At 36.8% G+C, this 13,278-nt stretch overlaps 1 protein-coding gene across 8 annotated transcripts in view; it reads left to right on the forward strand.

The window, feature by feature from the left end:
- Positions 1-13,007, forward strand: part of LOC110375620 (T-box transcription factor TBX3) — a 98,015-nt gene extending 85,008 nt beyond the window's left edge. For 3 of the 8 annotated variants that reach the window (XM_049843076.2, XM_049843077.2, XM_049843079.2), the window contains 4 exons: positions 4,671-4,829; positions 5,191-5,267; positions 10,027-10,157; positions 11,293-13,007. In XM_049843076.2, the coding sequence (XP_049699033.1) occupies positions 4,671-4,829; positions 5,191-5,267; positions 10,027-10,157; positions 11,293-11,861 (936 nt within the window). In that variant the 3' untranslated portion in view covers positions 11,862-13,007. The remainder of the gene's footprint in view (positions 1-4,670; positions 4,830-5,190; positions 5,268-10,026; positions 10,158-11,292) is intronic. The other 5 variants (XM_021333803.3, XM_049843080.2, XM_049843081.2 and 2 more) reach the window with 3 other exon arrangements.
- Positions 13,008-13,278: the final 271 nt, after the last annotated feature.

Consider the following 13,278-nt stretch of genomic DNA (forward strand, 5'->3'; position numbering starts at 1 on the left):
CGTTTCCAATCATTTAAGTTCATATTAAACTGAATTCTCACAATGGACGGGTACAACTGAATGTTACAAAATGGCTGACGTTTACTAATAAAGTGTTTGATCTACAAGTTTATAAGTTTTTTAACTTATAGCGCTCTTATTAAGTTCTAAGGCTAATAAAAGTCTTGAGCAAGACTATGACGGCACAAACTTGTAGTGGTCTCAGCTAAGGATGTTATAATATCGTTTTCTCTCACAAAATGCTAGTATAGGATCAAAATATTATTCAGGATTGTTTAGTCCTATAAGTGTCCTAAAAGATAATCTTGTAGTTAACTATAAGACTGATATATAAAAACAATTACTCTTGAGCATATCTATGCTTGTGAAATGCTGCTACTAGTAAAAGTGTCTTATAAATGTTTTAGAGGTCAGTCTTGTAGCGGACTATAAGACCGAGATATAAAATCTAATGCGCTTGAGTATGTTTAGGCTTGGCAAATGCTGTTATAAGTCATAGAGTCTACCGCAATACCATAACAAGAACGTTATAAGTAGTAATAGACTTATAATTTTTCTTATAGGATTACTTTGCTTGTTGGGGGGCCAACGCGAACTTCTGGGGGGCGGGAATTAGTCAAACACAAGTTTCATTAAGATTATTATAATTTAGATGTGTCTTGATAAAGCTGTGATTGGCTACTGTATTTTATGATTTATGGCTGGATATTCTCGTTTCGTACTTAAAGTCTGTAAGTCTATCTAATTAATTAACTATATAAAAAATAGATTGGTCCTACGTTATTTACTTTAAGAAGCCCTTCGTTACATATTATATCGGCATTTTACCAGATCCAAAAAAGAAATGGTTCGAAATAAATCGCTAACAATTTATTAAGACATGGTGCCCAAAAATTAAAACCAATTAAAAAACACTATTTTGGTATGTAAGAAGGCCACCCACGAATTGGTCAGACGTTCTGACAAAGGTCGCGTAGCGTAGGTAGGCGCTGGACTCAGGCCGCTTCCAACAGGTCTTTACGAAGCCAATGGGCTCGGCCTATGTTCAGCAATAGACGTTTTAGAAGAAATAACTATAATAAATAGGAATGGAAAATAAAAAACGTTGTTCGCAGAGACAATTGTTCATGTAAGTATGTGAGTATCAATGAAACTAGTCAGTAAGAAATAATATTGTTCGAATATCAAAAAGAGCATTATCTCAAAGAGTTCCAACAGACGTCCTACATCTGATAAGATGATTATGATTTTGTTACGACAGATCTTCATTCAAACAATAATAAGTCCCAAAAAAAAACTCACACATTTTTTAAAAGCCTACAAAGAAGTTTTTAATGAACCAAAACCCATATAAATCACGACACACATCTCAGCTCCTGAGAACAAACCATATAGGTACTCAGGTTGTAACTAACTAACCAAAATACGTTATACATTGCTATGAATATTGATAAACCACATCGCAGTGACCGGCCCGAGCCCGCATTGAATGCCAATGAGGATTTTGCATACAAAACAGAATTTTTACAATACCTAGGACACAATGGCGGCGTATCTAGATGGAATGCGAACGAAATATGAAATGTGGTCGGTGAGCAAGTTTTAGTTGGCCTGTAGTTTATTTAGGATTTAAAATAAAAAATGTACACGTATGTACAGGACATAGGTATAACTTAAATATTGAGAATGTTTTAATTAGATATTATTGTGGATTTTGTGTTGTGTATCATGGGATTTGACGATATTTGTTTTGAGGTTCCTATGTCGCAGATAGCTCTATGTTTGGGTTTCGTTTGCTGATAGTCTTACAATTATTCTCTCAGCAACATTAAAAAGCTGTTTGTTGGATTGTCGTTTACGCTCGTTTACTTTAATTCAACAAAATAAGCTAAAATTCGAGCATTTTAAGCAATAATGACATATCGGTTATTTGTAGGACTATTAGTCACGATACTTAATATTTTAAGCTTTTATTTATTGCATGTAACACTGGATACCACCCTTGTACCTTTACATACACATTCCCTCATCAAAAACTTTGATGTTTAAATATACGTGAGAATAAATAATTCTACACAAAAAAGACGGTCAAAAAAGGGAAATATAAATGACCTGCTAAACTCCAGTATCAAATTAACTGTTCTCATACAAAAATCATAAGCGTTACGTGACCACAGAGCAGCGAGGGTCACAGAGCCACCACTACGTAGCAATTTGTAGCGGGGTCGAGACCTGTCATTATGTTATGACAGGGCTTTCGTAAACGCGTTAAATGTTTTAAATTGGGTGGAAAATGGAGACAATTTTAAGCTTTGTATTTAATGCTTTTTGAGTCTAATACGTACTTTGAATGAAAGGTACAATACAAGCGGAAACCTTAAATTAAACGTAATCCATTTTCAATTTTTACCTAAGTATTCGATTTTTTTTTTTAATTCATTGGAAGCCGACTTAATTACGTACCTATCTTATAGGTAAGTACCTCTCTACAAAAATTGGCCTTGTTATAATGATGAAAAAACTAATGCGACATTTAATTATTCTGAACAATTTTACACATCATTCATTGACAACAACAACTGTCAATTTTCTTAATTCTTATTACCCATAATCTGTCGAACTTGAATATGTATTATCTTCAATATTAACCAATGGCAGCCCTAACCAATAACGTAATATTTTAATAGTTGATTCGCGGGCGGAGTAGTGTGTTAACATGTGTCTCAGAGTTCACGACGCCTGTCAAACTTGTCTAATATTAAACGGAGGCGTGTCCGTGTGTCACGATGACAGAAAGTTCAATAATTCTGTCATGAATTAAATAAATCTGCTTTGTAAGTTACTTACTTGTCATTTAAATAGCTGATTTTTTATGTTTTACGCAGGAACTATATTTACCTACCTAATTACATATTTTTGTTCTGATTTCGGAATAACTTTGTAACCTGTGTGAACTTTACAAAGAACCTAATACCGGTGGCTTCATGATGAGTCATTATTTATCTTTGAAGCTAAGAAACACGCCGCTAAATAATGAGTGTTCTTTTTTCTATTTCAATTTGTGAAACAAACGAAACATGTCAAACTATAGTTTCACTAGCAATTTTCAACCCTCCTGCAACCGATGTGTATTGAAACACTTCTTAGAAAACTATTGGATACTTAATCACAAATTATAATACGCTACCTAATAATAAGCGACATTGGTAGTCACAACTAGTCGTAATAATTCCATTATTCCATTACAAACGCCAATTCGCATCGATCACACAATCATAGCTGCAATTTAGGGCTAATTTCCCTTGAACGCGATCACGGCAAAAGATCGCGATGCCTTCATGCATCATTCATAGGTGTAGACGATAATGACACTTAATGACATGGGGGTTGGGGCTGGAATTTTAAAGATAGGTTATTAAAGTAATAGGTGATCGCTGTTGTAAGGAATTGTTATTTTCGTATCGATTGCACACTTTGGCGTTTAATAAGACTTTTTAGTATTGCAAAAAATACACTATTTCTCTTATAAAGGACATTATTGACGAAATTAAACCACTTTCATTACATTGACAATACACTTAACCCCGTTCATGAATTGACGACTTTATGTAAGTGTATTAAAGTGTGAAAAAAAAATACATTCAGTCTTACACTTACACTATCCCTACGTTTATAAAATCGCGTTTAAAATATATACTTACGCAATTCCAAAGCTATCGATAACTTGTGTTGTCAGTAGTAAATCAGTAACATTGTGGACTAAAGGAATACGGTAGAAAATACGCCTGTTCCTATGCTTAACGCGTGTGAAGTGAAGGGCGATAAATAGCCAGCTGTCATGTTTTACATATAGATTATAGGTTTAGCATTAGCGTCTAATAGAATACTAAATGGACTGATGCAATAAAGTAGTACCCATATGTTTAAAGTTGCTGGTTGATGCTCTTTTCGGATGTGTGTTAACTTTTTTTGAGGAAATGTTAATGATTGTTATGGAAAATTCACTTTAAAAACCTTTTCTGATGGGATCTGACGCTATCTCAAAATTATTGGTCAAAATTATTGTCATTTGAATTTAAATTAATTGGTTAGTTAAAGCCCTAACTTCTTAACGTAAATTAACATAAATCAGTTGGAAGTCAGCTTTACTTCTGACATAAATAAATTGAAGCAGTTACCTACCTTTATTTTATGACGTAAACAAATCATTGACATTTTATCAATTCTTATTTATTTTTATTTATTTATTTATTTACAAATTTTTGTACACACACATAATAAAGAAAGATGACAGGAAAGAAAGAATTTACAAAGGTAATGCTTATTTCTAAAGAAATCTCTTCCAGCATACCTGCGAAAGGAAAAGGAATAAAAGAGATGTAGACAGTGTGTAAAAAGCAAGGGAAACAGAAATTAAAAATGGAAGAAAACAGCTGTATATTGTATATTATACCTACATAAACAATACGTAAATAAGGAATATATACCTATATATATAGGAATATATATATAGGTATATATAGGAATATATATATAGGTATAGGTATTCCTTATATATATAGGAATATATATATAAGGAATATATTCTTCTTCATTTCACTCCTGCCATAACACCATACCAATCAAAATCACACGTGAGCCTCGCGAGCACTTTCCTAAGCTGTCTGAAGTGTGTCACACAGACGATCCTGAACTCCATGCACAAGTACCAGCCGAGGTTCCACCTGGTGAGGGCCAACGATATCCTCAAGCTGCCCTACTCCACCTTCAGGACCTATGTCTTCAAAGAGACGGAGTTCATCGCTGTTACTGCCTACCAGAATGAGAAGGTAAGAGTCATAACTGTTATTTTTATTAGGTATATATGTTTATGTCACTTTATTGTTTAGTGGTATCGATTAGCTTTTAAGCCATAACTCGGGGGTAAAATACAATATTTTGGGCTCCGAACTTTGGGTTTGAGTCATAAACTAAATGGAATTGTAGTAAAATACTTAATGGATTCTGGCTGAATGTCAATTATCGTACTAGGTTTCATGTGTTAACATTGTAAAGTATTTTTATAAAAATAGTAAAAAGTAGTTGTAGCAAAAATCTCATTTCAATATATAACAGGAATAAAGTCTTCTTTTCCAAAAAAAAAAAAAATAGTAAAATAGAACAAAAGTCTAACTACGTAATTGTTCACAGATAACACAACTGAAGATCGACAACAATCCGTTCGCGAAAGGCTTCCGGGACACGGGAGCAGGCAAACGGGAAAAGAAGTAAGTACCTAACCTTTGAAACTAATTGGAACTCCCCCACCAAACTCTATGTACCACTCAGACAATCACGTACCGACATCAATAACCAATCAGAACCGCGCAATATGACGCGACAATTCATTCAACCATTTTGAAATAAGAACATAATTTTGAGAACTCCATTTACTTTCTACTCCGTGTAATTAGACTCGCGTTCCATTTTCAAAATCAAAACAAGACTGGCCTAACAACTTTTTTCAAGCGATCATATAAGTTAACGAGATGAAATAAAAATTAACGATTAAAACTATCAATTAATGCACCCTTTCCTATATTTTAATACTTAATTGCTTAATTTATTGCCTAGTAAACGAAAAGGAAAGAATATCTATGAATATAAAACTTCACAACCTAGGTGGGCTTCAAAAAGACAAATGTCGGCGCAAACTGTCGACTATTTAAGTAAAGTTAAAAGCTAACTAAATTAGCGTGGTATCTGTGAATCTTCAGAATTAATTAGGACAGGGCGTCGTTTCCGAGTCCCGAGCCGTTGAAAATTCAAATTAAACCAATCGGGCGCCTCCTTATTCGTGTTCGGGGTTTAAACACGGCGGTAACGCTGCAAATGGCGGAGTCATTCGGCTTGGCGCTTTTTTCCAGCGTCTTTGGCGTGCAAGGGAGAAAATTGGATTTCCGCGATAAAATCAGCTTTAGTTTATTTTTTGTTGGCGGTATAATTTGCTCGGCTGCGGGGATAGGTTGCCGTTCCGCTACCTTATTTGAAATTCGAACAAGAGCTCAATTAGTGGGTGATACCCATCTGTTTTAGCGCGCATCGTTAGCTCAGATTAGGATAGCGTTTTGTTAATGCTCTTCAAGTTTGGCGGGTAATAGATTTTTATGTTCATTGTTTTGATTGTGGATCGAATAAACTCGCATAATGAAACCAGACAGTTTCACTCTTGAATTATGCTAAGCTCGTGTAAATCGTTTCGTGACTATTGGCATTCATATCACATTAAAACTGTTACTCTATTCTATGACAGTTTAATCGCTAAATATATGTATAAGCTAACTACATTTTCAGTATCAATTTCGTAAACAATTGAACTCAACTCTATCAATAACACCAATACCAAAACAAATACAAAACCCAAATCACAGCCGATAGCTTAAAACCGCCAAATATCACGGCCTCACCACGTCCGGTGGCGGAAGCGATCCTAAATGCGCCCCAACTATCCCGGACAGCCGGACACTACCGGACGAATCTTCACAAAATGGCCGCCGGACGCGGGAAACGTGACCGTTTTGACAAACGCCGCGCTCGGAAAAGCCGGCGCGGACACATGGAGCTGTGTCCGGTTGCAGGGTTGCTAGCGTTAAATAATTTATATTGTTGCTGCGTTTAGTTGCTGCTAATGTCTTTGTTTAGAAAGGGCTTCCTGATTTAGGTGAGTGAGGGTCTGAAAGTTTATGAGGCTTAGAATTTGTGTTGGCTTTAAAGTGTCAGCAGAATAAACTTTCTAGTTACAGCTTATGATCATCGTCCTCCTGTCCTTACCCTCATTTAGTTCGTAACGGATTTCTTCTATGTATACTCTTCTATTTACCGTCATCCCACAAATACCTACCTAAAAGTCTTTCCATTCTTTCTCGGCATATTATGTACAACCTTCCCAAAGCTCAAAGCTGTCAGAAAAACGCAACTTATAAACTCACCTTCACATTTAGTTATATTCTCCAACTATTTCCAAAACTGTTTTTCCACAATCTGCACAGATACAACCACATTCCCCACTCCATCTTCAAAGATCTTCAAATCATAACCCTCTTATCGACATCTTCCTAGCAGCTACAACCCTACACTAGAGGTACATAATACACATACTTGTATCGAGCTGGCCACCCAAGACCCAAGGCAAAGCCCTTTGATATCGCACGCTACGAACCTCCTTTTATGTCCACCTACTAATTAAGACTGTGGGTCACTTTAGCTGATGATTATGTCAGTTTTGAAGAGTAACGAAGTTTTTTGAGACATAACTGGTTTTGACTGGATATATAGATCATAGGTTACCGTTTACAAGTTGAAGTCATTTAAGGGTATATGGTGTGATATGATAGAGTTTGGAGTGTAACGAAATTTTTTAGAGGCATTGGTTTTTCCCGGTTAGGCAAATGTGGTTTTGAGCATTAACCATGGCAGTGTCGTTTTGAAGTCTGACATCTAAAGTGTGAATCTTAACTTCTTTGTATCTGATATTTAGTTACAATGAAGAAATACATACAAATCTTTAGAATCTGAACATGTCACACGTGAACATGTAGACTCGAATAAAGTACTAAGGATAAGCTTATTCATTCTATATGCTTAACTGTTACGCTTTTCCTTAGCTTAGCGATCTAGAAAAACCTATTTACTAAACTTAACTTTCGAAAACCATGATAACATATGATTAGCATTATATTATGAGGATGTTAACTTATTTTATTCATTCTTCAAGTATTGGTACTAACAAAAATAGATACAATTTTCCCCAAATAAAATGAGAATCAAAACACCTACTTAAAATACCGTCTGTGTCTCCATAGGAATGGCTTATAGGATCCCCTTGTGATAAACTAACCGCAACGTTTTAAGGGATAAAAATTTGGTGAAATTACAAGGCAGGCCACCCCCTGGCCAAGTTTACATTGTAACGTGGACACCCTAATGTGAACAGTTTAAGATAGGGTTGCCGAAAACAGATGAATTTTTGGTAATTTTTGTAGCTTTTAAGATAATATACTTGGTAATTTATCGAGTTAAATGATGTAGAATAACAACGCGTTATAAAAGGGCTTTTCTTCAAATAAATGCACTGTTCCGTTTGGTTATTGATTAAATTTTTCAATACATAATACGTTAAGTTTTTCCGAATATGTTAGAAGAAAATACTAAAAGCAATTTCTCAAATCGTAGTACCTATGTTGTTGATAATAGTACATAGTTGTTAAAGTTACATCGAACTCTAAGAACTGTTTTATCTCACTCAATATTAACGAATACCGAAAGCACACAAACAAGACGATATTTTTAAAATAAATTATTAATAGGCAGGTACAGATAAAAGTCATCATCACAATAAAATCAGCCACCAAAATACTATATCAAGACAATATACACAGCCCTACACGCAAAGGGTGGCAACAAATTAAATTCTATCAGTCGACAATGAGACGAGTTCATAAAACGAATTCACTGCGGAACCCCAAAACCCAAGATGGGACCGTATTTAGGGATCAGTAAAACAATGCGAAATGTTAAAGAGTTGTTTGTTCACCGGGCGACAGAAGGCAAATAATTGCCAAGCTTTTTGTCCTTTTTGGGGTGAGCTAAACGTTCGGGTAGAATCTTTTTATCCTTTTTCGGTACAGTTTAAAAAAATATTGTACGTATTTAACGCTCTGGGAATTGATATGTTGTTTACCTTTGTGTTGAAATTTGAAAAATGGTTGTTAGGCTCTGATGTTGTTTTGTTTTTGTTCTTGAAATAATATGATGTTTTGTGTCAAGTGTGGCTGATAGTATTTTGTTTTATTCACTTTATACTTGGTGATGATACAATCAAGCATTTTGCGTGTCAGAATTATAAGGTAGGATCTCCTATTTCATCGTTGGGAAACATCTGAGTTAATGTCTTGAAGGCTCGGCAATTAGAAACGTATCTGGAACCTTTCTTCATCTGGAACGGAACATATATTCAAAGCTGCTCCCTGTGTTAAAACCGCGTACCGAAGAATTTACTTTCTGCAACTGAATAAAAGAAGGTTGTGTTCTTCCTCAGGCTCTAAGCTGTCTGTTTTTTTACCAAATTGTTGTCCTAAAAGTGTTTATAGACAGACGAGTAACTTTCGCATTTATGATATAAACCAAGGATGGGCTGACGGAAGCCATTCAATATACTTATATAACACCTTAGAAGTGTTTTAATCAATCACCTCTATATTTTATTTCTCCAATATATTTCCCACATTTTCCAAGCGGCCTTTAGAAGACTATTAGCTAAAACACCATGGATAATGGCGTCGCGACGGTGTCTCAAATTTCACCATCATTAGAAGATGATTAACCTTTGCGCGGTGGTCGGGGGTCGATGCGGCTTATTAACTTAAATGTTAAATGATTCACACCCCATGGTGGATTGTTTGGTTTAAATTGGATGAAGTTTGGTGCCATTAGTCTGTAAAAATACGCGTATCTCACACTAGGTATTTTTTGCCATGAAATGTGAAAGAGATTTTCCGCTGAAGGGAATATTATTAAGGAAAAAATTAGACAGATTATAGCGTACTTGATTACTTAGTTTAGCCAACACTATCCCCAGAAAAATAGCAGCAAGACAAGGCAGATGATAGCAGTATTATTACTAAACCAGCCCCCAAATATATAGAGAAGCATAAGCATCCCTTAATAGGGTAGATAGCACCAATTACCTGTAGCGATAGACAAAGTATAACCAGCTGGAATCACCAATTGGACCAATGAACGCCTATTTTAGGACTGCTATATGATGCTTATGGATGATGCTCGTTTTAATTATGTAGTTAAATGGTGCAACCCCTCTTAGACTAATATTTAATAGCCTAGACAGACTGTAGTGGAAATAATGTATAATGTAGTGTATTGTAACTGAACCTGTGCGTAAACCAGTCCCCAATACACTTAACAAGAAACCCTAAGCTTAACAAAAAGCCTAGGCAGATTGTAGTGGCAATAAGATGATAACACGAGTAGTTTGTCGGTGTACCGCAGGCAAGCGATGCTGACGGCGAGGTCCGACAACCGGGACGATGACGACGAGCGACCGCTCGACGTCGGCGGGCCTTCGTCGCCTCCACCGCCTTCTACGCAGCATAATACTAGCTGTAAGTATACCTGGATTATTGTTTCATAATTTAATGCATAATTAGCATATCTAAGTTTAAGCTGGCCTAAGTCAAGGACAGTATTCTAAGATCAGTCTTAACGCCCCGTAGTCTGCAGACTAAACTGTCGGTCGATATGTCGATGCTGTTATTTTGATTCAGGAAGAGGATCTAATCAAATTATCTATGTATTCGGTCCGATACTAACCAGATTTTGTTGTAAGATGCTATATATCTACATAACTAGCGCGCAGCACATTATTGGCCGACTAAAACTTTGCAGTGTGTCCATGCTCGTTTGAGTCGGAAAATATAGCGGTCTAGTGAGTTCTTGGAAATGATTTTCATCGGAACTGTAATTATATAATTAGAAAATAGTATGAAGGCCATTATTTTCATATGAGAATTCCTTAACTCAAGGAAATTTCAAGTTTCAAAGGTCATTTTCCCTTTTTGGTGTTGCTTCTCTATAATAACTAGACTTAAACCATAGAACTGGAGAAAGACATACGAAGTCATGTAGATAGTTTCTGATACCAGAGTTCAGAAAGAGTCCTTTACCTATTCAAACTCCCAAAGTACATATATATTTTTGCTCCTGTATTTTTTTTTTTTTTATTATAATCGGAAAACATACACTATTAACAACTAGGTAACAAAAATAACTAATTATGCATCTATTAACCAATAACATGTTTTCGCATTTAGGATATTAGTATACACGAAAGGATTTTTATACAGATAGTAATATTAACGTAAATCGTGACGTGTAATCGCACGTGCATTAGGGTTGTGCAGTGTGATTGATTGCTCGCGATTCAGTTCAGCAGTCCGACGTTGCGTCGTTGCGTCGTAATGTCGCTCTAATTCCATATTGCTTTGTGTTAGCACGATAACCGTTCACGAGAAATGCTTTACTCAATGGAAAACTTGTACAACGCGTTGCTAGGTGCGATTGCATGGAAGGAATTCAGTGCATAAACATTGCTAAGTAATGTGGAATTTACTGTATTTCTGTCATCTGCTTGGCAAGACAAGACTCGATTCTTACTTTTGAATGTATGTTTTCAAAATTGGTTTTTCGGACTTGTGTCAACCCCAAGCTTCGTAGTTGTAACAATATCTTCTCTTGCAGCGTGGTTCAGTTCGAGCGGAGGTGGCGGCGACTCCGGTGCTGAAGAAGGCATCGAGGCAGGGTCGGACTCCTCGTGCTCTGCAGGGCGCGCTCCCTCCCCGCCCGCGGGACCCTCGCGGCCTTCCCCGGCGCCCGACGTGTCGCTGGGCCCCCCGGTGCAGCCGCCGCTGTTGCCGTACCTGTACCCGCCCTCCCTGTACCCCCCGCCATTCTTCCCGCCTCACCAGATGCCGCCGGGGCTGCTGTTTAACCTGCACCCGCTGCTGCAGCAGTACTCGCTGCCGCCGCCGCCGGCGCCGCCCGGGCCGCACGCGCCGCCCGGCAAGGCGCACCGGTTCGCGCCGTACGCGCTGCCGGGGCTGGGCTCCGCGTTCGAGCAGGTGGCGCCGCGCGCGCGCTCGCTGAGCGGGTCCCCGGCGCGGCGGCCGGGCTCGCCAGCCGCGCGGGCCGCGTCCGCCGAGCCGCCGCCCGAGCCGCCCAGCTCCACCACGCCCGCCACGCCGCCCGCCTCCGACCTCAAGAGCATCGAGCGCATGGTGAACGGCCTGGACGTCGACACGCAGGACTGATCGACGTGCTGTATGTACATACGGTGTATTTATATGGTGGGCCCCGGCCGACGTTTTGTATCGTTCCTATTTTGTTTTTTCTTTCGAGTTCTATTCGGGTCGATATTCGTATACTGATTGTAAATAGTTAAGCTTATTTAGGATTCACAATATAAGGTTCTGTTGACGGGCGGTGTCGCGGTGTGACCATCTTACCAACCAGTTCATATCATCAAACTTTCCTGGCTGTTCACACAGTTATAGTTGCAATATGAATGTTGTCTGTCCCCGCGGCACCGCTCGTCCGAGTAGCAACCCTCACGATAGCGACACATAGCTACACCGCAATAGCAATAGTTTTAAATTAATACTCTGACTTCGACTCAACACGGATTGTAGATGTGATGTTCAAAAACCTTTACAATTTGTCAACATTCCTTGCCAAAAAAAAATTTTATTACAAATAACTATTGGTTGGACATGAATATGATTAACAAAAAGTGTTCTATGTGATTTTAATTCTAATCAGCTAAAAAATCGGTTTCCTTCCTATTTTTATCGGTGTGGTCTAGGACTTGGCAAGTCCTGGGAAGCAAGTCAATGACGGACATGAATGACGTGAAATTACTGATTTTCTTTATTTTGCAAATTATTTTTCCAAAATAAAAGTTATTATTTTTTGTTTCCTTTTTGTATTATGATTGTTTATGATCGTTGATTTTGTTTTTTATTCTGATTTTGAATTAAAGTAAATAATTTCTTTATTTTTCATTCAATTATTGATTGTAATTAAACGTCACAACTACAAATCGTTAAAATCGAACATTAATTTCATTTCCCACTTGGAATAATAATTAAAATATAATTATTAATAATATCGCTTTATTTTGTAAATACATTTTGTAAGGTATATTTACGTGTTTAACTAATAAATGAATAGACATATTTTGAAAATATGTTTTGTCAATTGTGCTGTGAGATGGCGCGCGTTCAATTGTTATTTTAGAAGTAAAAAAAAACCTTTTTGAATTACATAACTGCGAAAACGATAAGAAAATAGACAAACCTTCTATAAAAATCTATGAATAAAATTATAATAGACCATAGAGCAGGTACTCAAATGCAATAAAAAATATAACATTCTAAAAAATGTCTCTGCTTCATAAAGAAAGAAGTCAATATAAAGCATAGTACACACGAAGCTATGTAAAACTTATTTCACATTTTCAATTGGCAAAAATATATCCAAAGAAAATAACAATTGGACGCGCGCAAAAATAAACGATTGATGAAAAGAAAATCTAACTGTAAGTTAAAAGTTTGTAATATATAGTTAATAAATATTGTAGTTAAAAATACAAAATATATAATTAAAATAATAATTATAAAATGAATATAATTTTCCATGGAATTCATTAAACTTAAGCAGGATTAGAAA

The sequence above is a fragment of the Helicoverpa armigera genome, chromosome 22, assembly GCF_030705265.1.
Source record: "Helicoverpa armigera isolate CAAS_96S chromosome 22, ASM3070526v1, whole genome shotgun sequence".
Lineage (NCBI taxonomy): Eukaryota > Metazoa > Arthropoda > Insecta > Lepidoptera > Noctuidae > Helicoverpa > Helicoverpa armigera.